The sequence below is a fragment of the Acomys russatus genome, chromosome 24 (genome assembly GCF_903995435.1).
Source record: "Acomys russatus chromosome 24, mAcoRus1.1, whole genome shotgun sequence".
Taxonomy (NCBI): Eukaryota; Metazoa; Chordata; class Mammalia; order Rodentia; family Muridae; genus Acomys; species Acomys russatus.
In genome coordinates this window covers 16349053-16374807 of record NC_067160.1, presented here as the reverse complement: position 1 = coordinate 16374807, position 25755 = coordinate 16349053, and the positions used below count along the sequence as shown (strand labels likewise).

The 25755-nt window shown below is 45.0% G+C and overlaps 1 protein-coding gene across 1 annotated transcript in view; it reads left to right on the top strand.

Annotated features, from left to right (window-relative positions):
* Nucleotides 1-25755, top strand: part of Myo3b (myosin IIIB) — a 334536-nt gene that overhangs the window by 245331 nt on the left and 63450 nt on the right. The window contains exons 29-30 of the mRNA XM_051166432.1: nt 8182-8254; nt 9152-9248. Of these exons, the coding sequence (XP_051022389.1) occupies nt 8182-8254; nt 9152-9248 (170 nt within the window). The remainder of the gene's footprint in view (nt 1-8181; nt 8255-9151; nt 9249-25755) is intronic.

Genomic DNA, 25755 nt, shown 5'->3' with positions numbered 1-25755 from the left:
AATGGGAGGGGGAAAGAAAGAGGCAGGTTGGGTCTGGGAGAAGCAGAAGAAGGGAGCTACAGTTGGCATGTAAAGTAAATAAATAATTAATTTAAGAAAAGGAAATTGACATTTCCAAATACCAAAATGATCACTGCCCTAGGCAAGCAGTAGGCAAAAGACTAGGGAATAGCAAGCTATTTTCATAATGTCAGAATACATCCCCACGAGAAAGTTGTAAAAGGACACAGAAGCCACTGTGACCAAATGACAACATCACAGTGAAGGAGCCACCAGGCCACATGGATGCGAACAGCCCCTGAGGACAGCGACTTGTCTGTGGATTTCCTGCCAAATGAGCATGACCTGGATTTAATCCTGAGGAAACAGCAGACAGACCCCAACCGAGGAGTCTGTTGGAAGATAACCACTGAGCAGCTCTCCCAGCGGGAAGGAGACATAACCTAAAGTGACACCCGGTCCAGGGTTTCTCCTGCCACAGAAGTTGTCACTGGGATATTTTGCAAAATTAGAACACTGTAGAGTGGTCACGGACTCTCGTTGCTAACATTAAATCTCTGATTTTAGTCACTGCACTCTGGTCAGAGAACACCGTTCCTTTTGAGAAATAGATACTAGAGCAGAGTGTCCGGCTTCGCCAAGGGTTCTTGTGCCAGTGCTGTTGTCTGTCTGTGCTGAGAAGGAAAAGGGCATAGCTAGTAGGTGTGCTGCAATGGTCCGATGTTCCCGCATCTCCTGTGGAAATTCAAAGCTTCGTAAAAGCAAAATTACAATTAAAACCCAAGTCAGTTCCTCTTCCTCTCTTGAACTCACCAGCCTCGGTCCCTTCAGGTTCGTAACCCTTTCCGTCACTCTTGCCGGGTTCAGTATAACATCTAAGTTGCTCTAGTACCACTGGCTTGGGTTTTCGAAGATAGAATCTTTCTGTATAGCCCTGGTTATCCTAGAATTCACTGTGTAGACAACGGCTAGCGGAGATCTGCTTGCCTCTGCCTCCGAGTGCCGGAATAAAAGATGTTTACCAACGTGCTTGGCACGAATTTTGAAGTGCTGAAATTGTGACTTCCTATAGGTCAACCTATAAGCTACTTCAAGATCCACCCCGCACCGTGCTGGGGGAGGGGACAAGTGGCTACAAAGAGGTGGAGGCAGGAATGGCTCCTGTGTCTAGGAGTTCAAGACTAGACTGAACAACAAAGTGACAACTTTTGGAAGCCAAAACCTACTCAAAGGAAAAGCTGAGGTGACAGCTGTGTGGAGGCCTTGTCACTACCTCTCTTTTGCCATTTCCACGTTTAGGGATTTTTCTCTCAGGAGTAAACAGTACATATTTTAACAGGAGATACTACACTTTCTTACATTTTTGTTTTGTTTCTAATTCCTGGCCACACATGTCTCTTGATTTAACTCTTTTAAAAATCAATAGTTGGTTTTTTTGTTGTTGTTGTTGTTGTTGTTGTTTGCCGAAAAACACAAACTTCCTCCTAGATAAGCAGGAGTTTTAATTTAAATCTTCTTGTTCGTGGGATGGAAGTGGTGACTTCATCTTCTTGTTGATGGGATGGAAGTGGTGACATCATCTTGGCTGTGGAAGTACAGGGTGCCCACTTACAGTTGACACGAAAGCAACAAACACTTCTTTTCATGTAAACACGCTGCAGGAAGTATTTGAAGATACTTGAGGAATGAATCATTCCTTATTTGAAATTCACATTTGACTGGCTATCCAGCTCCTGTTTCACCTGGAAACTACTGGTAGCCCAAGCAGTTTCGAGCTAATTATGAATCGTGTGTATAGCGTAAGGAGGCATCCTGACGAGTGCCCTGGGCATTTACTAAGGTCTTGCACATGCTTCTGGCTTTAGTATGGGGATGAGTGAGGGGACCCTACCAGGTCCTCAGTTCTCTCCAGGCACCAAGGGAACTGCTTCTGTTCTCTGGTGACACCCCCTCTTACCTTGTCCCAACTCCCATTCCTTTCCTCAGCCGGAGGCTGGGAGGCTGATAAATAGTCAGAGGAGTGTCACATGTCCACTAAGACACCTTTGGCACCAGGATGAAGAAAAACCTTCTGCTTTCACTTTAGGCTCTTACAGTGACAGCTGCCTGCAGTAAAATAGTGCAGGCGAGGGGAGGAAAGAAAAGAAATGAGAATGCAAGAGCTAGCAAGTCAACACTGTAGGCTCACGGTAGCCTAGTAGCGGGGCTGGAGAGATGGCTCAAAGGTTAAGGACACTGATTGCTCTTCAGAGGTCCTGAGTTCAATTCCCAGCAAACACATGGTAGCTCACAACCGTCTATAATGTGATCTGATGCCCTCTTCTTGACTGCAGGTGTACATGCAGGCAGACAGAGCACTGTATACATAATAAATAAATAAATATTAAAATTAAAAAAAAAAGCCTAGTAAGAATCAGGAAAATAAATAAATAAAAGCCTATAGGAGTCAGGAAATTAGTCCACAAACCTAACTGGTACTGACTTAAAGCAGCAGCATATGAAACATTTATTAGCTCTTGGAGCCCCTCAGATAAACTCGTCCTTGAGCCGTGTTCTAAAACAGAAACTTAAGTCTATTTTAGAGCAATCACATATCCCCATATTTAATTACAATTTGCACATCCAACTCCTTTGGCAGCCATACTGACTGGAGAGGGATATGAGATGCATGTTTCCATATTTTTATAAAAAGTGCTGAGTATCCAAAACAAATGAGAAAAACCATGCCTGGGATTCCTGTACCCACCACGGAGGCCAGAGACATAAGGGCCACCAAGGTTTGTCAGCTTAGTTACAAGTTCAAATGAGAGCTCTTGTCTCAGAGGAATAAGGAGAGGATGGCGGGGCAGGACATCTATGGCTTCTCCTGGCCTCTGCGCATGTGTGTTTACCTTAAGCTCTGTTGGGCAGAGTGGACCTGGGAAAGCAGGGTCTCAAAACGAGATGAGCTAAAGTATTGTGTAACAGCCGACTCTGTTTAGAACATCGGACAATCTACACTCAGAGGGTGAAGAAGTGTCAGCTGAGTAAAGTGTACACTCAGAAGGGCAAGCCCCATGTGGCAAAAACATTTTTCCATAGGGGCATAAGAATAACAACAGCTGAGGTAAACTCACTTCTATCCGCTACACCTGGGAGAAACTTGAAAACACATTCCAAGAATAATTCTGTGTTTTGAAGAAACCAAGGTCACAAGACCTCTTGTTTTCTTGGAGATTTCTTACAAGCATTCAGAATTCTCACAGGACTCTATGCTTGAACTGTGTGCCAACACACCCACGCAGGCACATGCACCTGTGCATATGCCACACATACATATAACACAGACACAGACACACACACATGCATGTGCACGCACACATCATCAAAGAAGCCTGGAGAGGCTCCACCCACCTAGCTCTAATTCACATAAATATTGCCAGTCTCAAGTCTGCACAGGGTCTTCACCAAAGGACACAGTCCCCCAATGTCACCCATTTACATATCTCCATTTACCTTTGTGGCTTGATTGTATTGGAACCATTTCCACTCTCTTCCTTCTCACGGTAAGACCCTCCATAAAGAAAGCCATACGGTGTATGTATGTGAGACCTGCATCCCTTCAGGGTTCACGGAGGCCTACTCTGTTCACACAATCTGCCTGGAACTTCATCTGCAGGGTTGTTCAATAGTTGCTCCTCAGCAGCAGGAAATGGACCTCTTACTAAGAGTCCCTTTTGTCCCCTGTCAAAGGAACAGGGGGACAGTTTGCTGGCTGTGTTGAGTAACCTTCCTCCCAGGGCTGCCGCCTGAGGAGCAAGTCTGTCAGAACATGGCTGCAGCCTGCCCTGCTTTAAATTAGCCTATGTTTTCAAGTGGGCAGCAGTAATGCGTGCCTTAATTTGTTTAGGCGCCAATAAAGCTGTAATTGATGCAAGGTAGGATGTAACTTTAATCAAAACGAATAAACAGCACACAAAGAAGCAGTTTAAATGAAGCTTAGGAAGCAGAGACTCAACAGGCGGCTGGTGTGTCTCAACTCTTCTCCAAAACAAGACAGCAACAGTCAACCCCTGATGCAGGACAAGGCCAGCTGTCAGACAAGCCGGCTGATGAGCCTGTCCCTCTACCATCACCTTCCTAACTCTTTAGTCTCCAGAATAATTGACCAGCTAGCGAGGGAACAAATATGGTCTAATGTGCTGCTCCTTGCAACCATCACGGCCTGACATCCTGCTTTTCAAATACGACTCTATAAGTTTGGCTGGTGTCACTCCGTTACCCACCTCTCCATAATTCCTCAGTGAACTGACAAATTGAATTTCAGAGCCTGTGGAGCTGAGGCCCAGACCCTAGCCCACAGTGACTCCCCACCGTGCTACCAGTACGGCATGACGGAGCCAGCTGGCTTCGTGATCTTCGCTGCAGAAGAAAGATGGCGGGTGCTCTGAAGAAAGTGTGGAGAGAGAGAGAGAGAGAGCCAGCCTCTGCACTGGCCCTCATCTGTTATGTGAGAGAATCAGACACCAGCCTCTTTATTTGTGCCCCCTAAGGCAGATACCCAGAAGAAAGGTTCTCAGTGGTGGCTGGGGTTTCCAGCCGCTCTAGATCACACAGTTAAATGCACCAGATGCATCAAGGAGCTGAGCCTGGAGGCGTCTGCAGGAGATATTAGCCATGCTTCTGAGAGGCCCAGATGCCCTGGATATGTGGGGAACGATGGAGCTTCATAGCCCTTTGAAAACAGATTCATTGGTTTGTGAATCCTAACAGAGATTGAAGACTGTTTTGTTTTGTTTTGTTTTGTTTTGTTTTGACGTGTGTGTGTGTGTGTGTGTGTGTGTGTGTGTGTGTAGATTCAAAAAGAAGTATCACAGCACTGGGGAAATGGCTAAATGATAAAGGGCTTCCTGTGAAAATGTGAGGACAGATTCTAATCCTTAGGACACACATAAACCCCAGGCAGCTTGGTGGCAGAGAGAGGCAAGGGACCATGGAGCAAATGCACCGGCTAGACTTGCCAAATTAGCTTGCTCCGGGTTCAGTGAGAGACTCTGCCTCAGTAAGTAAAACGGAGAATGGTCAAGAAGGATAGCCATGGTGAACCACTAGCCTCCCCCCCCCCCGCCCCTACATGCACACATATGCCTATACTCATGTGAACGTAAAATAGTACATATATAAACATGCAAAAGAAACAAACCAATATCACACTTTAAAAATGAATAATCTCTTTATGAGTTGTCCAAAGGTCAAATTTTTCAAGTTTTTCTGAGAATACCCTTTGTACCTTTTTGTCCAAGCTAGGATCCAATCTAATGTGTTTTATCACAGTAATAGAAAATCAATGTACATGTTCACAAACACACATACACACAAGTGCACACATGAAAAAGAAAGGAAACAAGCTAATAAAGTCACTGTGATGGAGTCAAGCTTGTCTTATCCATTTGCATTTTTAGTTAGTTAATTAATTTGTGTGCTGTGTACTTGCATGTGTGTGTGTGCGTGTGTAGAGGCCAGAGACCAACATCTTCTTTAACCTCTTCTTCATCTTTTTTTTAAAAAAAGATTCATTTATTCAATGTGTATTTTTTTTTTTTAACTCATGTGGATGGATGTGCACTCTGTGCGTGCCTTGTGACCTCAGCGGCCAGAAGAGAATATCAAATGCTTTGAACCTAGAGTCACAGATGTTTGTGAGCCACCGTGTGGGTGCTGGGAATTGAAACCAGCTCCTCTGGAAGAAGCAAGTGGTCTAAACCCAGCCGAGTGCACCTTATATTTTGAGGTGAGGTTTCCCACCAAACCGGGAGCTCACTGCCACGTCACCTGTCCAGCAAGCTCCGTGGATCCCCAGTCTCTTTCTTCCTAGGACTGAGATCACCCTTGCATCCACTCCAGGATCAAACTCAGGACTTGATGCTCACAGAGTAAACACTTTACCAACCGAGCCATCTTCCCCACCCTGACTTGCCCCCGTTCTTTGAAAAAGCAAGGTGGCGACTGGGAAGATGGCTCAGTGGGTAAAGCTCTTGTCATGCATGCCTGAGGACTGGAGTTTGGAACCCACATAAAGGCTCATGCGTGACAGCCTCTTGTAATTCCAGCACTCGGGAGGAAGAGACAGGGCATCCCCAGGCAAGCTGACAAGCTAGATTAGCCAGCGCTGGCAGGCTCTAGGTTTAGTGAAAGCAATTGAGGAAGACAACCAAAGTCAACTTTGGGCCTATATACACACAAGCACACATGTATGCCCATACCTGCAGACACACACACACACACACACACACACACACACACACACACACACACACACACACGCCAGATGCAGATGTGAACAAAAAGATGTGCACGTTAAAAATCCTTTCTTAAAAAGATTTCCCTTTTTGTTATAGTGCATCGCACAATCTGTGGGAGTTGGGTCTGGAGCCGGGGCTGGCGCTAACGTCTAAGGGAGGTTACCCTTTCATTTCCCCTCTCAGAATTCCGCCATGCTTATTAGATTCTCTGGGAAGAAATCTGCTTAACTTTGTTCAGTCAAGTACTTTCCAGTGTATCTGTCTGGGGACAGTACTTCCTCCGAAGCTCCGCCTTTTTCAAGTCAAGTAACAGTGTACACACTGTATTAAGTGCCTTAGAGTCTTCCAAAGGCTTGCAGTGGGGAATCTGTTGGTTAGCTGGCCCAGGGAGAGGCGGGAGGCCTCTACTGTACCAGCCTGAAAGGCCTGGTGAGCTGGGCAGGTGCTCAGGACACTCAGATTTCTGCCCTGGGGTGGGAAAGGTAGGCAGCAGAGGCCTGGCAGCAATCTTGGGGCCACACTCTCTTTCTGGGGTTTTCCATGAAGCTCACCAACACTCTGAGGAACATAGAAGACCTTGGATGTCCCACAGCCACCAGGACTTGGACTAGACACGAGGGAGTCTTTTGAACCAGTGTCCAGATTGTAGTGGGGGTGCACTGGGCCAGAGGGAGAGTAGAAGACTTGGAAATCAGGAAGTCATGAGTCAGTAACTGATAGATAGTCTCCGCTGATGAAATCGGCCACGCCATGCCAAATTAAAGTGTGTAAAGTCTGTTTATTGGGAGCAGCTCACAGGCAGGTTCACCAGTCCCAAGGAATGAGGGCAGGGAAGTCACCACACAGATGGGAAGACAGAAAAGTGGGGGTTGGGGGGGCACAGAGAGAGAAATCGTACACACAGAGAGGAGAGAGAGAGAAAGAAATACAGAGAGAGAGAGAGAGAGAGAGAGAGAAAGAGAGAGCTCACCAGCCAAAATGTCTGGATTATATAGTGAGCTCCCTCTCTGGAGGAGAGGAAGCCTCGGCCTGGTCTGCAAAGTCCAGGGTAGAGGCTGGGTAGGCCTGCCACGCCCTGTTACAGGTAGGGACTGAGGGATGCTGGGAGAACCTGGAGGCTAGGTCTGTTTTGGTTAGGTAGGCACCTCAGCCACTGGTCCCTGGTCTGAATCATAACGATGATGTCTAGGAAGTCTGAGGTATTCACCAGAATACCTAGGGAAAACCTTTACCTTTCTGAATCTTATTACATTGTAAAAATAATTAAATAAAAAGTGCTTGGTTCCAATGGTTGTGAAGATCTTAATAGATATTAAAGAACATTTTTTAAAACCAGAAAAATCAACATAAATACTAGCTAATTTAAATCGACTGTTAATGATTTTCCTGACCTTACATTTTGGGATTTACCTGACTTAGTCTAACATTTGCTAAATACTCACTGTGTCCCAGGCACTGAGATGGGTGCTGATAAAGAGTGTGGAAGGCAGCCTCTCTGACCCCTGACCTTTCATGAGGGACGTGTGTGATGCTAAGTAAGGACAGTCCCTTCTCCCAGGCCTCGTATCAGCTTGGTGAAGTCTGTGCAAACCTGGCATTGCTCACTCACCCCACAACTTTAAAGGGGGCAGTTTCCAGGCCTTAGGACTTAGGTGGGCTGTGGATCTGTCGGACTACACGGTGACAAGGCCAGTCAGATGCATTTCTTTACACAGACAGTGTACTTTTAACCAAGTCCTGGCACAAGATGCAACGGAAGCTGAGGGAATGAGCGTGTATACCTTTTGGGGGGAGGAAAACAACGTGGTTTTTTTTTTTCCAATAGTAATCCCACTAATTTTTTTTTATTATAACTTCTAAGCCCTTAAAAAGAAAACTATAATTTTTGTTTTCCTTTTAGGCCTCCACAAGCCCAGAGTTCCCCAACAGGCTGTGATGTCACCTCAGGACGTGCGGATAAGGCTGATGCTGAGGTAAGCCGGTACCCTTCCTTGGGGCTGGTCCAAGTACGTGGGCACAGAACACCTGTCTGTGACTGCCTGGCCTGGCCATCCAAACATGAAACGTAAGAGTGATATTTTGAGGCTTTTTTAGACAAAAGCCCAGCTAAAGAACCCGGTTCCATGGAGAGCCAGGGAGGTACAGTGACAGGAGAATCAAAAGCCTGGAAATTTGCTGCTGAGCATAAACGCCGGCCGCTCCCCGAGGTGATTTGCTGAGTGCTCAGCTCTGCAGCTGCTGGAGCCTCTCTCTGAGAGAGGACCTGAGGTTCTCTGGTAGCACTTTGATACCCTGCTTGAATGCAGCACGTGAAATGGAGGCGTCTCTCTGTGACTCGGAGCCCACAGCAGGCTTTGAAGTCTGATCCAATTTTTGCTGCCTCCTATTTGATGTTGAAAGGGTGAAATGAAGAAAATGTACAGTTTTTGCCAGGAACTCTGCTGAGCATATGTAAGATTAAAAAAAAAAACAACAAAATCCTTTGAATGCTGTTTTTAGAAATGGCAGATTAATACCTTCCGATAGGTTTTCTTGTTTCTCCTCTTAAGGATAAAAATTAAGTAACCATGAGAATTAGATTTTTTTTTTCTTTTCTTTTTTTCTTTTTTTCTGTCCTGAACTGTAAGTGACTTAATCAGGGGGTTTGGTGCAGAGGAAGAAATAAATGAATAAAGAAAAAGGTATTGCAGGTCAGCTCCTAATTGTCCCAGGAGAGGACTGTCACTCAGTTCTATACGAGACCCAAGGAGCATACAAATGCCATCTGTATTGTCAGGGGCAAGTGCCCCTCAGTTTAATGAAAAGCGTGTCCTTAAGGTTGCTTCATCAGAGAATAAAAATGGCATTTCTCTCACTGGATCTTTTGGTAGCTCTCAGTTGCTGGAACGGATGTGCCATCTTCCAGGACGTGTCACACAGACCCAGCTCACCAAACACTGAGCCCCTGTGAAGGTCCTCTCAGACCTGGTAAGGAAGCCGTTCAAAATGCGTGCAGTTCGGCCATTTGTACGTGGGTCTATAGCCTAGTGAGTTGTTTGTGCAAGCCTATGTAGACATCAGGACCCAATTAGACAGCAAGACGATGTACTGTTAACAGGAAGCCATAAAGACCAGGAATAATATTTATATTAAAAAGTAGCAGTTTTAAGATTGGCGTGGTGGCACCATGCCCCAGACTTAGGAGGTGGAGGCAGGCAGATCGGGCTTCATAATCAGCCTTGGTTACAGCAAGACTGAGGCCAGCATAGACTGCATATGGTGCTTAAATGGAAATCAAAGGATCATAATTCTCCCGTGAAAGCCGCAAATTGTGAAATTGTTCCAAGCCTCTTTTGTTAAATCAAAGATAAAGAGATATCTAGATTGTAGCAGAATTATTCAAGGTCAAAATCTCTGGCTTAGAAGTGAATCTGGACTTGGAGAATACTTTTGTGCACTGGATAGCAAGGCCATTCCGCTAGCCAAAGACAGACGTCTCACCATTTATCTTGGGTGCCAGTGACTTCTGGTCCCTTTACAAAACTCCTTGCTCTGGAATACGGTAGAAATCAGTTTCAGGCTTGTGGGCAGTACTTCTGAGAGGGAAAGTGTGGAGAATGATTGTAGCAAATATTTATCAACACATACAGCCCTAGTTCAAGGGGAGGAGGGGAATCTTGGGACTGGAGAGATGGCTTAGCAGTTAAGAACAGTGATTGCTCTTCCAGAGGTTCCGGGTTTGAATCCAGCTCATTACCATCTATAGCTCCAATTCCAAAGAACCTGATACCATTCATTTCCTGACCTTTGTGAGCACTAGGCACACACATGGTGCACATATACACACATGTTGTAAAACACCCATTCACTTAAGATATAATAATAATAGTAAAAGAAAGAAAGAAAGAAAAGAAAGCTCTCCACTTCAAATATGAAGTTAGGCTCAATGTCAGCCTGACCTGTTTTGCTGACAGGTGTAGTCATTTCTCAACTCACTCCAAAATTCTCCTTTTCCTGTTTTTCAGTCAGTGAAAATGCAGTTTGACGTGAAGGGGAAATGCATTTGAGCGTGTGCTGTCTTGCAGCCCACATGGAACCTCCACTCTTAGCAAGCAGACAGGATGTGTGCACTATGGCTGTCCTTCCACATGGACAACACAGTACATGATAACAACCCTTCAGTCACAGTGTTTCCTCATAGCCAGGCAGTGGTGGGGAATGTGGCCATGTTCTACTTTACAACACATGCCGTTCCCTGCTGTAGACAGGGCTTGGTTGGTTAAATGCTTGGCTTACAAGCCCGAGGACCTAAGTGTGGTCTCCAGGACCCACGTAAAGACACCAGGCCCCAAGGGAGGCAGAGACAGGAGGAGCCTGGGTTGGCTGCCCATTGTCTAGACTAATTGATGAGTTCTGGGTCGATGAAAAATCCTGCCTCAGGGATGGTGGACAGCAGTCTTGAGAATAGCATAGAAAAGTGTCCCCTGGGTTATACAAATACACGCACATGCACCCCTCTGTGCTTTAAAAATAAACAGAACAATGTAATTCCCCCTCCCCCAAAATAAAAATACATGTTGTTGAGTAGCTAGAAGCACGGGTTTAAAGTCAGACATCTCTTGATTCATATCCCGGCCCTCTGTGTAATGTTAACCAGGCTATGTAATATTGTTAACTTTTCTCATCGTTTTGATAAAGTGAGTCACGCAACTGTGGTGGGGCATGCTTTTAATTCCAGCACTTGGGAGGCAAAGGCAGGCAGAGCTCTGTGAGGTCAACTTGGTCTACATAGAAAGTTCCAGGCCAGCCAGGGCTACATGGTGAGACCCTGTCTCAAGAAGAGAAAACAAAACAAAATGCTCCTGACAGAGAACAACTTAAAGGACAAAGTATGTGTTCTTGTTCGCAGTTGAAGGTAAAACAGAAAACAGTCCACGGTGGTGGCCAGGCATGGAAGCAAGAATATGAGGCAAATGGTCACAGAGAATACACAGTCATGAAGCAGAGAGAAAGAGATGACTGCTGGTGCTCCCATGGGTTCTTCCTTTTTCCTGTCATTTTATTTAGCCTCGGACCCACATGATGGTGTCCTGCGCTTCCAGGGTAACTCTTTCTTCTTTAGTTAAACTTCCCTAAAGCCACGCCCCCACCTTGCACTCCTACTTCCTGTGTCTTTGAATCCAATCTTACGGACGATGGGAATCATCCACCACACACAACAGCTCTGCTGCAGTCTCCATGCGTGTGAACTGGGAGAGGCAGCAGTTCCACGAGGAGGGCTGTGAGGGAACCATTGAGCGGGTGCTACTGAAGGAGGGAGTAGCACGCAGCCTGGCTCACAGCATGGGGTGCTCAGGGCTTGGTGACTTGCCATTTCTACAGAAGTGTCTGAGTGCTAGTGGCTGGTGGAGCCATCCAGTTCTCACTGTAAGACAATGAGTTGTGGTGGAATCGTTCAGGAGTAAACACCTACTGCGTTTCTAACCAATGGTGTAAAAGAGACTTACTGAATTACAAATATTTCTAGTCTTTAGAGATACACTCCCCAAAGGCAGACTTACCAAGAAGTTGTACATTTGACTTTTTAAAATGTCCCTTATGTACTTTCCCACTGCTCTCTCTTCTTTCTAATCGAAACTGCGATATCTTGGGTCAATCACCATCACTTTTACTTTCCCCCTATACTCATAAAAATGGTGTCTGCCCTGAGTGATTTCCCTGACCCTTTCTCCTCCTTCAACTCCTCTTGTGCACAGAAGTCTAAGGTGCATTTATTTATTTATTTTTATTTTAAAATAGGCTTAGTTAACCTGGGGCAGGGCGGATATCAATCCTCTAAACTACCTCCCATAGTGGGGCAGGCATGGGATCCCTTCCTCAATCCCACGCCATCTGTTTCCAATAACTTCTATCAAGTTACCTCCCATCCATAATCCCAAATACTTGCTAATGTTCTTCCTCTGAGCCGATTCTCCATCCACGCCGGCCATGTGCTTCTCCTTCATCTAACTAACCCAGGTCTCTCTCTCTTCTTTCCTCCTGGCCGTCCTTCTTCTTCCCTAAGGTGCATTTCTAAAGCATAACTCTGGTCCTGCCATTCCCTCCCTCCACTCTTCACTGTCTCCCCCTCCCCCCCAGTGTTAACTCTTGACATGTCATTGAAGGCTTCCTGTGTTCTTGTGCTGGTCTCCCTTTCTGGCTCTGATGTTCACCAGCACCTCTTTCTCCTTCTAAGGTTCAGAATCCATGAGCTATTCTCTACTCTGTGGACATGGCTAGTGTGTCTTCCTTTCGTGGCTTTGTTTGTGATGTCCCCTGTATGCTAGGTCAGAATGTTCTGTGTTCTTCATGGCCCACGTTGATTTCCCCTGTTATGTGCCCTCTACTTCCTATGTAGTATTTCTCCCATCCCTGCCTTGGGTTCTAGCTGTTCCCATGCTTGTAGTAGATTTTAAACTCTCTACGATCACAGTTTTGTGGACACAGAGGATGAAACCTGGACTTGATACTTGCCTGGAGTTTAATAGCAAGCCGTATCCTCAGCCTCCTGGTCAAGGCTTCTGAACTGGTTTCTTGTGCATTCAGAGCCATGATGAAATATAATGGAAGAAAGAAGGAAAGGAAACTCCTCTTGAACAAGCAAGGCATGGGAAAGACTTAGCTGCTAAAACACATCGGAAGACAAATGAAGTCTCCTGCACTTTAGATGCAATGCCGTGCTGATTGATGCTCATTGTCAGCTTGGCTAGATTCAGAACCACCATGCGCACAGACTTCCGGGAGTGTGCAAGAGGGTATTTCCAGAGAGCTTTAACTGAAGAGTCAAGGAGAGGCTGCCCTGAGTGTAGACATCACCTACCTATTCATGGGCTGGGGCTAAATAAGAAAGACGAAAAGAGCTGAGCATCAGTGTGTGTGTGACTGTGAATCTAGTGTGAGCAGGAAACTCACACTCCAAGCCACCATGCCTTCCCCACCTCAAGATGCTTGTACCAGGTACTGGTCACAACAGGGAGAGGGTAACTAGTAAGAGCACACTTACACAGTGAGTTGCTGTGATGCAACTGGTTCCCTGCTGTTGTTTTGTTTCTTGGTTTCTTTTGTTCTTGTTGTTTGGTGGGGTTTTTTGGGTATGTATGTTTGTTTGTTTTGCTTTTGAGATTGGATCTCACTATGTTGCCCAGGTGGCTTCCAACTCATAGATATCCATCTGCCCCTGCCTCCTAAGTGCTTGGACTATGCCTGGGTAATTCTGTCTTTGATGGCCCAGCATTTCAACCTGGTTTTGTGGAGGGCAAAAAGAAAAGTCTGTGACCTTTAGCATCTTTAAGGAAACACCAGCATCCAGAAGCTTTCCTTTTCACTCAGGGGATTGACATGGTTGCAGCAAGGCTCTGGTGTGTCAGGGGCGGGGAATAAGCCCTAAGTACTCAGCCTGGAGCTCTAGAGCAGCCAGTAAAGCAGTCTTTCAAATTGGGACTTGGACAGGGCCCTTAGCTAGAGAGCCCCAGACTGTCTTCCAGCTGGCCAGTGTGTGTTTCTACGGTGCTCAAATAAACACAGCACATTCAGAAAGAGGCAGGCACCATCACTTTGCCATTAATCCAACCAGTTAAACATTTAATAGGATTGACATGACAAGTGCAAGCTCAAACTGATTCTTACTATATAAAGATGCATTTGTGAGGCACTTGTTCTTCTCTTTGTTTGTCCACATGTTTATTTAAAAATGAACACTTCCTGCATGCCAGAATCTGTCCTGGGCCACCAGTTTTCAAAGATCTGATGTTTCTGTGTTTGTTCCCAATAGACTGCTTCCTGATGTTCAGTCTGGTAGTTTCATGACATATGATGAAAATAGAAAAAACAATTACACACTAAAAGTAACTAGAAAAGCAATCACACCCTTGGATATTTCACTCCTATCGAGCTGATCTGAACTTTGTCTAAATGTCTTCCTCTCGATCAGATCACTCTGAATTCCTTTACAAATCTTGGCAGGCAGCAGGAACACCAGTCACCCTGAAGACTGAGTGTCAGTGAGTGACAGTCACATTCCTGATCCGCTGTGCTAGCAGAGGTCTGTTTGCATTCACTTTGCAAATATAACACCAATTGCTGTCTTCGCAGTTAACATTTGCTGAGGCCTCCATCCAAAATTGGCCTTTCTAAAAGAATTTTGTGCTGCCCCTGCCAAGAGTCAAGGACTTCTTATGAGTGTACATTTAATAAGAAGTTTTGGGGGAGGAGGCGAAGCAGGTCAGAGTCCACAAAGGTGACCAGGCCTCCCTCCCCACCCAGAGTTCACAGTGAAATCTGACTGTGGTGGGAGATGGAGGGAAAGTGGCCAGCAGACAGTAGGTAGCTGGAAGCCATGGAGAGGAGAGCATCTGCCTGGCCACCACTGCATTTAGTTGAGGCTGGCTTACAGTTTCAGAGGGTTAGTCCAATATGATCATGGTGGGGAGCATGGTGCTGGAGCAGTAGCTGAGACTGCATCCTGATCTGCAAGCTAAGGCAGAGAGAGAGAGAGAGAGAGAGAGAGAGAGAGAGAGAGAGAGAGAGAGAGAGAGACTGAGGCAGAGAGAGACAGAGACAGAGACAGAGACTGAAAGACAGAGACTAGACCTTGCAAGAGCTTTTGAAAACCTCAAAGCCCACACCCACCCGACCCCTAAGACACTTCCTCCTCCAACAAGGCCATGCCTCCTAATCCTTGTAATCCTTTCAAACAGTTCCACTCTCTGGTGATTAAGCATTCACATTTATGAGCCTATGGGAGTCATTCTTAGTCAAACCACCACTGTTCCCCATAGTCTTCCATCTCCCACAATCTGGTCTGGTCCCTGCCCTGTAGAAAATCTCATCCCAAAGTCTGTGATATCATTTCTGCCTAGATTGTTTCTGCCTGGCCTTGGCAGTGCTCCCCTGTGAGAGGTAGGTTGGGATGTGCTTTCTGTTGCTGCCAAGTCCTGGCATTGGCCCAGGACATCAGGAGCACAGCTGCCAAGGAAGACAAGGCAGTGGTGTGCTCAAGCCAAGTCAAGGCCCTCAGCTTCTAGGACAGATGCCTATGGCAGGACTGTGAAGTGCGGCTGGACAGATTTTTGATTTTAACTTACATGATGTCTTAATTGATGCATGTAGACCGCTCCTTTATTACATTTTAAAGTCAACTTTAAAATCAAGCATACAATTGCTTTATTGTTGGAAATGGAGTTATCAGTCTTTATTATACTTTCGTGTACCTTCTGAAATTGGTTATAATACCTTTTTCTACTGGTGTGTGTGTGTGTGTGTGTGCATGTGTGTGTGTGTGTGTGTGCGTGTGTGTGTGTGTGTGTGTGTGTGTGTGTGTACACAAAGGCTTGCTATGTAGCCTTGGCTGGTGTCTTAGTTACTTTTCTATTGTCATGATAAAAACACCACAACCAAGCCAGCTTGCTGGTCCAGTGTGCTTCTGCCCTTGGGGCATCCAGACACCATTGCAAGCCTGGCTGGACTGGAAAGAATAAAATTTAGCTGGGTAGGTAGGTTAGCAGAATCTCTGTCTGGTGGTGAGTTTGGGGAGAAAAAGTTGAGATGGTTTTTAGTGAAATGGCTCTCCTTTATTTGGGGGGAATAAGGATATATACCTTAGGGAAGTAGATAGAGTTTTGGGGGTATGAGTGTATGTCATTGGCTGAGGCCAAGGTGCTAGGAATGCTTCATTTGCATGGAGAGAAATCCCATGTACTAGCTGGACATGTCCTTATAAGGAAATAGGAAGTTTTGTCTTCTTCTTCTTCTTCTTCCTCCTCCTCCTCCTCCTCCTCTTCTTCTCCATCTTCTGTTTTTTCAAAACAGGGTTTCTCTGTGTAGCCTTGGCTGCCCTGGACTTTATGGCCCAGGATGGCCTTGAGCTCACAGCGATCCACCTGCCTCTGCATGCCTGAGTTCTGTGGTTACAGGCATGCACCACCATACCCAGCTGGAAATAGGAAGTTTTAACCTGAAATCTGGCCACCAGGCTATGTGACTACCTCAAGGGTGGCAGAGGTGGGGGTTGCAAGGCTACATGCACTGGAGCATACAGGCCCAGAACAGGGAGGGAGCATTCCTTACTCCTGCTGGTCTTAAGATGAGATTTTCAGAGTTTGGACACGTCTTGACCTCACTCTTGCTCCAGGCAGCTCCCCTAGTCACACGGCTCACCTGCCCCTAAAGCAACTTATTAAGAAAGCATTTAATTTGGGGTTTGTGGTTTCAGAGGGTTAGAGTCCATGACACTCATGACAGGGACATTGTTCCCTGTCATGTCCTGATAGCACACAGCAGGCATGGGGCTGGAGCAGTCGCTGAGAGCTGACATCTGATCCACAGGGATGGGCAGAGAAAAAGCTAAACGGGAATGGCATGGGCTTTTGAAACCTCAAAGCCTACTTCCAGTGACACACCTCCTGCAACAAGACCATATCTCCTAATCTTTCTCAAACGGTTCCACCAACTCTTGGGAGCAAGCATTCAAACATATGATGAGCCTATGGGGACCACTCTCATTCAAAGTACAACAGCTGGCCTCAAACTCCTTGTGTAGACCAAAGTGGCATCAACCAAACTTAGCAATCTGCCTCTCTGGTGCTGGGACTAAAGGCATATACCACATCACGCAGCTGTTGTATTTTCTTGACTTTGAGGGATTTTTGTTTGTTTGTTTCCAGAACACTCAACAGAAAAGTACATAATTTCCATGTACCCGTTATATTTCTCTGTTATTGACATGTTCCAGGGGATTCCCTGCAGCTCACTGGAGTGGCATCTGCTTACATCCTAGCACCATAAAAATAATTTTGCCTCAGTGTGGTTCATTTGAAATCCAGCATTGGCACATTAACTAGTGTTGTGTTTCATGTCAGGGCTCACTTTGTGTATTGTGCATTCTGTGAGGTTTGACAAACAGACTAGGCGGCTATCCACCATATGGTCTAGAACAGTCTAGAACAGACTAGGCGGCTGTCCACCGTATGGTCTAGAACAGTCTCACTGGCCTACAAATCTCACCTGTTCTTCCCCATAGTCTTCCCTCCCTCTGGTGCTCAAGCTCTTAGAAATCATTGATTGATTGATTGATTGATTGATTGATTGAATTTGTTGTCTCTGTTGTTCTAAGTTTTCCAGACTGTCATACAATAAAACACAGTGCATATCCTTCTTAGATTGGCTTCTCTCACTTAGCAATAAATACCTGAGACGGTGTTGTCCTATTATGGCTCTGTAGCTTGCCTGTTTTGATGGCTGAATACTATTCCATTGTATTGATGTACCACAGTCTGTTTATCTGTTTACCAGTTGAATGACATCTTAGTTTTTCAGGTTTGGACAATTATTAATAAAGTGACTAGAGACATTTGGGCAAGCTTTGGTGCAGAAGTAGGTTGCTGACTCATTTTGGCCAATACAGGGTTATGTGATACAAGCATCTTTGCTCTGTAAGAAACTGTCAAATTGTCTTCCTAAATGACTATACCATGTTTTGTTTGCATAATCAATGTATGAGAGTCTCTATATTTGACATTATCAATATCTTTGATTTGAGCCATCAATTGACTATATAGTGGCATTCCATTGCCATTTTAATTTGCGATGTCCTGATGATCTGAGGGATAGAACAACTTTTCATTTGCTTATTTACCATCCTTCCACCTTCTTTGGGATGGTGGCTCTGCCAATTTCAAGTTTGTGTTGTTAGTTTTCTTATTGAGTTTTTAAAGTTCTTTACATTGTATACTGGTCTTCTATAAAATATATAACTTCCATATATTTTTCTTCCAATCTGTATATTGTCTTTTGATTCTCTTAACTTTGTCTTTTGTAGAGTAATAATATATTTTTAATGACAATAATAAAAATGTTCTTAGCTATAAGTGATTCCCACCTTGGCTTGGTACAGACAGCTGTGTGGAAGCTGAGGTCTGAGAGCCATCAGGAGTAAAAGATGAAAAGAAGATGTAGCCAGCCTCAAGTATTATGGATAGACAAGCTGGATGTAATCCCAAATTAAATAAGGGGGTGGGGAACACTTGATTACATGGCTTTGTAGAACCATAGAAAGACTTTTCTCCAAGTTTTCAATTTTATTGTCTCCCTTAGTACTCCAGTGTGCTTTCCGTTGCTGTAATAAATGCCATGACAACAAAACAAAAAACAAACAAACAAAGCAAAAACAATCAAACAAACAAAAACAACTCAAGAAGGCAAGAGTTTATTTAGCTCACAGGTCACAGTCCATCCTGGAGCGGAGCCAAGGCAGAAACTGAAAGAGAGATCATGGAGAAGCACTGTTTACGGCCTTCTGTCCTTGTTATTCCCTCGGATTTGAGGTGTCTGCCTTCTGACCTCCACACTCACACTTTGGCACATGCACCTGCACCCAATAATAATAAATAAAATTTTTTTTAAAAAGGAAAATACGTCATATTGCCCAGTCTGACCTGGATGATTCTTTAGCCGAGGCTCCCTCCTCCCAGATGACTTTAGGTTTGTGTCAGGGGGTTGACAGCGGAAGCAACCATGGCGACATTAAGTTCTCTTGCTATTTATGCTCCTTAGGACATCTCTGGGGTGTCTCCATTAGAGACAGTATTTAGGAAGAGAGAGCCACCAAGAAGTCTCACCCCACTTAACTGTACCCCAAAACGGAGGCCTGTGAGAAATAGCAGTGTGCAGGAATTGAACAGGCAAACAACGAAGTCTCCAGCCACTGCCTGCTCCCTTTCCACACTAAGAAAAGCCCTTATGGCAGGGAGGTGGTTGGTGTTGATTTTTATTTTAAATTATGGGATGCCACACACCTAAATATAAACTGCTTAACACAGAAGCAAACAGTACAGTGGATGGTTATCATGCAGGTGCCTTTGCTTGTACCACAAGAATCAGCACAGCGGGCTTGACCGCCCCTTAGCCCTCAAAGGCCTTTTCAGCAACGAGGTTCCAGATTTCCCTGGAGTAGCCATCCAAGTGTGCAGCCTCAAGCAACATGGTTTAATCTTGCCTGTTTTTAAACTTTGTGTATGTAGCCAGAACCACACACCTGTGCTCTTTGGTGGGTAGCTTTTTCTTCTGCTATGATTCCCTCTTAACATTAGGTTTTTAAAGACTGAGTTGTTTGTTTTCACTGCTGTATAGTACTCCATTATAGGACTGGACCCAGACTAGACTTGTCCTGTTGATGGGCATCTGAGTAGTTCCCAGTTTGAAGTTCACACAAAGAAGACATGTCCGTGCGTGATAGTGTGATAGTGCCACATGCTTTACAGTGTGGCATGACAGACTATGGAGTCAAACCAACAGATCTATACCTGTGGGCAACTTACCCTCCCTGTGATTTACATCCTGCAAGTCTAAATGAGGCATAATATCTCTGTTCCACGTAGAGTGCTTAGCACACTACTTCCTGTGTGTAAGCATTCAACAAACACTTGTCGAACAGGTATACGGGCTAGATTTACGTCAACCTGACACAAGCTAAGATCTCTTGGGAAGGAAGACTCTTAGCTGAGAAAATGTTTCATAAGATTGGCCTGCAGGCGAGTCTGCAGGGCATTTTCTTGATTGATAATGGATGTGAGAGGGCCCAGCCCATTGTGAGTGATGCCACCCCGGGCAGGTAGTTCTAGATGGTGTAAAAATGCAGGCTGAACAATTCACGAGGAATGAACATTGCCTTTGGGTTCTTGCCCTGACTTTCTCAGTGACGCATGGTTATCTGGAAGTGTGTGATAAAATAAACAAGTTGCTTTTCGACATGGTGTTTTATCATTTAAGACAGAGAGTTATATGCTTCTAACTCATGGCGATATTTAGTTCCCAAGTGAGTTCTCTACCAAGTGCTTATGGGAGCTACCCAGGAAACTGCCAGAGTAGCTCAATGGAGAGGTGATGTGAAGGGGGTGACATTCTTGAACCAGCTTCTTTCCCACACTTTTCTTGAAGGTTCCAGATGCCTCAAAGGGCTGTCCGGCAATATGGCCACTGCTCCACTATGAAGTCCATTATAACCAAGCTATTGTATTATTCCTTCACTAGTCAGAACTCAGTGTTAGGAGGTCTCCAGTCTAATTCAGCTCAAAAACACAAACACAAAATAAAGGATGTAAAGTCGTGTGGGGGAGGGGACACCGTTGCAAGGTCCAGGTGTTGAATTTGGGTTGTTGTTGGGTTTAAACCAGCGCAATTGTTTGTTTAAACAAGAATGTGTGTGTGTGTGTAAATATATATATATTTGAGCTGTAATTCTATGGATATGGTTAGAGTGATGATTAGGGAGTAACAGATAATAAATACTGGATAGTGAAAAAAAATCTGTAATTTTGGTTGTTTGTTTTTTGTTTTTCAAGACAGGGTTTCTCTATTATCTTGGCCATCCTCGACTCGCTTTGTAGAGCAGGCTGGCCTCAAACTTATAGCGACCTGCCTGCCTCTGCCTCCTGAGTGCTGGCATTACAGGCGCTAGCCACCATGCCCGGCTAAAATCTGTAATTTTTCTACCAACCATCAACAACTGGCTGTGACCTCTGGGCCCCTGTGTTCAGGTTACAAGAGAATTTAATTGAACACGACTCTTGGCTCCTCCCACAAACCCCTCAGTCCTGCGTCCAGAGCATCACTAGTATTTAAGCCTTTTCTTATGAGAGAGAGAATCTCTGCGCATGTGAGATACCCTGATGGATGAAGAAGACCCCCAGCTCAGGGGTTGTCCTTTAAAACCAAGACTCCAGATCCGAGCTCGCTGTGAGGACAGAGCCTGGACCCCTGCGCGAACCCGGTTGCATTCCAGCCGTTTCTTGCTCCAGCGGGAGCTACTTTTGAAAGTTCTGCGTCTGCTTCACGCCGCTCAAATGGTCAGGTCTTCTGCTCATGCGGAACCCTGCGTGGTTCTCTCAGTCCGGTGGGTCTAGGGTTTGTCCCTGCTGCACTGAAACAGCGCAGGAGCTGGGAGCTGGGACTTTTTTGCCAGACAGCTTGTGTAACTGAAGATTAATCCACCTAAACCGTGAGCAGAGGAGTCCCAGGGACTCAGCCCCCCCCCCCCCCGCCCAATTTCTTTCTTCACCATCTGGAAAGGTCTCGGGGTGCATAGCAGTGAGCACAGCTGTCTACAGCCACTGACCTAGTAACACACGAAGACTCCTTTTCCCCAAGGCCTCGTCTTTTTAAGGCGAGAATTAATGATATCCCTTTTCATTAAGTCCGTGCCAGGTGTCTTCGCTAAGCGGTCTATTTGAAGAACACATTCAAACAAGTCTGAGAACCAAAATTCAGAGAAGCTCCGAGTTCCTCATTTCAAAGGAGACTTTTGTATGTGTGTGTGCCAGTACACAATGGCTGGGTTCTCCCAGCGGGTATACTCCCACTTTAAATACCAGACTCTACATTTGGGCAGAAATCAGATAAGAGCAGAGAGTCCTGGGTTTGTTTCTGCTTTTAAAGAAAAAGTTTCCACACTGACTCATTCTCCAGGGCTTGACTGTTCAGGGTAAGGTCAAGGAGACTATGCAAGGATCGGTTTACAGACTACTATGCTGTTTGTTGCAGTATCTGCGCATGCCCCAAATGGTTCAGCCTATCACAGGCATACTCTGTCTTCTTATCTTCAACTTGTATTGCCCTTTGGGGCCAGGACACTTCTCATTTCTCATTCGTCACTCCAGGCTTGCATCCTTTCGTTCAGGCTGTGAGAGAAGTCCCCACCTCACAGGACAGTTTCTGCTTCTGTGTGAGGAGGCACTGGAAAACGTGCATCGCGGTCTTGCTCCCCTGTAGAAGAGGGTTAAGATAAAGGTGTCCTCTTTAACGTACGGCCCCGAGCAAACTCACCCATGTGTTCCCATGGGTACCCATGTAAACCGCCGCTGGCTAGAGGAGGCGGGAGTGCATACCACATAGAGGTTTTGCTTGTTCCAGACAGTTCTGACATTGACCCCAGAGTGATTTTCTTTCTCTGCACTCTGAGGCATATGGTCTGCGATGATTTCACAAAGTCTTTGCACGCTGTTTTACATCATGTATTGGTTCTGGTTAAATTGCTGTGAAGAGACACCATGACCACCACAACTCTGATAAAGAAAAACATTTAATTGGGCCTGGCTTACAGTTCAGAGGTTTAGTTCATTATTGTCCTAGTGGGAAGCATGTCAGTGGGTGGGCAGACATGATGCTGGAAAGATAAATGAAAGTTCTACATCTGGTTTGGCAGGCATCAGGAAGAGAGAGACACTGGGCCTGGAGAAAGCATCTGAGACCTAAAAGCCCAATTACAGTGACACACTTCCTCCAAAAAGGCCACACCCACTCCAACAAGGCCACGCCTCCCAATAGTGCCACTCCTTATGAGGCTATGGTGGCTATTTTCAAACCACCACATATCACAAGCACCTCTAAGAAGCCAAAGAAATCTGTGGACCACCACCCCCACCTCCAAACAGACAAGCAAATGTGCACCTATAGTATCTTGCAAGTGCTGCCAAAGGCATCCTGTTGCCATGTTCCTGTCAGAGTTCTGTTAGACTTCTATACTAATGAGAATTGACCAGTTCTGAAAACTGTCAATTTCTAGTTGGAAAACTCGATAGAGGGACTGAATAACTGAATGAAATTATGATATATATAGATATATGCATTGAATGTCCTGTAAATGGAATTTCAGATGGTTCTGAGTCACCATGTGGATGCTGGGAATTGAACTCAGGTCCTGTACTGCCAAGTCACCTTTCAAATCTCCTTTGTCACAGTTTTTGGAATTTTTTTAAAGTACTTATTTTTATTTTATGTATTTTATTGGCATTTTGGCTGCATGTATGGTCTGTGTGGGGGTGTCAGATCCCCTGGAACAAGAGTTACAGACAGTTGTGAGCTGTGATGTGGGTTCTGGGAACTGAACCCATGTGTTCTGGAAGAGCAGCCAGTGCTTTTAACTGCTGAGCCATCTCTCCAGCCCCCAGTTTTTGGAATATTTACAAATTGCTATTACCTTTTCAGTGTGACTTCTCATTAAGAACTATGTCCCAATAAGTGACCCTCAAAAATTATTCAGTACTATTTTGGACTGGACCTAAAGCCTCAAGAGAAGGAAACGCCACAGAGAAGGTCAGCCAGAGAAGACCTACAGCTTCTCAGAAATGCTGGGACAGACTTCCTCATGAAAAAGGAAAATGTTAAAAAACTCAGATATCTTTATTCTATTTATCTATTTAGTATCAAATTTCTTTTTATTTTTAAAATTAACGTATAATTACACTTTTCTCCCTTTCCTCCTCCAACTCTTTCCATGTAATCCCCCCTTCCTCTTGTTGCCCCCTCTCAAAAACCATGCCTCTTTTTTTATATATATATATATTTAGGCACGCATACACACACACATACATACACACATAGATATACCCACATACACACATACAAACATATACACATATACATGCCTACACATATACATATATACACATACATACATACATACACGATACACATATACACACACACACACATACATACATACAAACCTACTTGGTCTGTCTAATGTTGCTTGTATGTTTATGATGTCAGGGTTGACCATTTGGAATTGGCAGGCCAATTATGGGGCAGCATGTTTTAGTTGCCTGTAGCTCTTTGTCTGTGGGGAGGCCCCTGAGGTCTCCTCTTCCCATGTTAGCATCTCTGTTGGAGGTAGACATGTTCAGGCTGTGTTCGGGTAGCCATGTTGTCACGGTATCGTGGGTGAAGCTTCTCTGTCATTTCTAGGACACACTATATACAGCGGACGTGCTGGTCCTCTGGCTCTTATGATCTTCCAGCCTCGTCTTCCAAGATGTCCCTTGAGCCTTAGGTGCGGGGGTTGTGTAGATGTGTTAGTTAGTTTCCCTGTGTAGCCCTCAGGGACCTGGAAGTCACTGTGTAGACCAGGCCGGGCTAGGAATGCACAGGGATTAAAGGCGTGCGCCACTACATCCAGCCTTACCTTGGGATTCTTCTGTAAAAGACTGAAAATTGAATTTCTTCATCACTTTTACTCTTTTTTTTCTAATTTTTCAATTTTAATTTATTACAGTTTATTCAGATTACATCCTGAATGTTATCCCCTCACTTGCATCTTCCCGTTCCCACCCTCCCTCCCTCTTCCCCTCCCTTAGACCTCTGACAGAAGGAGACCTCCTTCCTTCCCACATGACCACGATTGCTTTACAGTTATTTAGTTTTTCTTGCTTAGTAGAGTAAGGGAATTCTGAGTGAAACTCAGTACTCAGAATTGGAACATCAAAATAAAGATTAGAGTTAGTGCAGTAGCGCACGTCTTTAATCCCAGCACTCAGTGGAGCAGAGACAGGCAGATCTCTGTGAGTTCGAGGCCAGCCTGGTCTACAAAGCGAGTCCAGGACAGCCAGGGCTACACAGAGAAACCCTGTCTCAAAAACCCAAACCACCCACACCCCAAAACTTGAGATAAGATCATTTTCTATTTTCCTTTGAACTCCTTACAAATAGAGTTGTTTTCTGAGTGACTTCTGTATGCTACTCTGTACACAATATAAATTAGTGCCGCAGCAGCTGTCCTTGGAAGCTCTGGTTGGAATTAGTGTTCATCTGAACCAACATGTTAACTTTTCTTTTCTTTTCCTTTTTCTTTTTCAACTTCTTAAGCACTAGTTTCATGAGGCACAGTGCTCTCAGAAATGTCATTTCTCAGTGTTGAAGTTTAAGGACGTTTCCCTTTGCTAAAGTATAGTTTGATAGAGTTTAAAGAAGAATCAAGACAGAAAAATTCAAAACTGAGCAAAACCCCAAATATCAGTAATGTTAAAACCTTGACTGAATGTCTGGGGGATCTCTGCCTTTTCTATGCCAGACGCTAACATTTGGTGAAAACTGAACCAGCTAGACCAAACCATGTCTAAATTCCCAGAGTTGCAGGAGTCAGCATGGATAAAATGCTGAGGGCTGGAAAAAGAAGCTCTGTGTGTTGGGTACACTCCAGGAACACCCCCTAATCCGACCCACTCCTTCCCACCTCCCACCCCCTCTCCTGTGGTGATTGTACTTGCTCTACTTAAGAAAGTTTTCTTTTGTTTTGTTTTTCTTTTTTTTTTTTTAATTAAAAAAATTTTTATTTATTTTTATGTATGAGTGCTCTATCTGCATGTGCACCTGCAGGCCAGAAGAGGGCATATGATCACATTATAGATGGTTGTGAACCACCATGTGATTGCTGGGAATTGAACTCAGGACCTCTGGAAGAGCAGACAGTGCTCTTAACCACTGAGCCATTTCTCCAGCCCCTTTTTTGTTTTCTTTTTTCTAAATGTTGGCCATGACCCACTTTAACATGACGTTGTCCTGTACCCAGTTTCATCTGTGCTTTCTGGAACTTCAGTCATACTTAAGTCGCTCAGCACCTGAGAGGATTTTTCTGCCATGCTGTGGAATTCTGCAATTCACTAGGGAATCAGTGGGAAATTTAAGGACA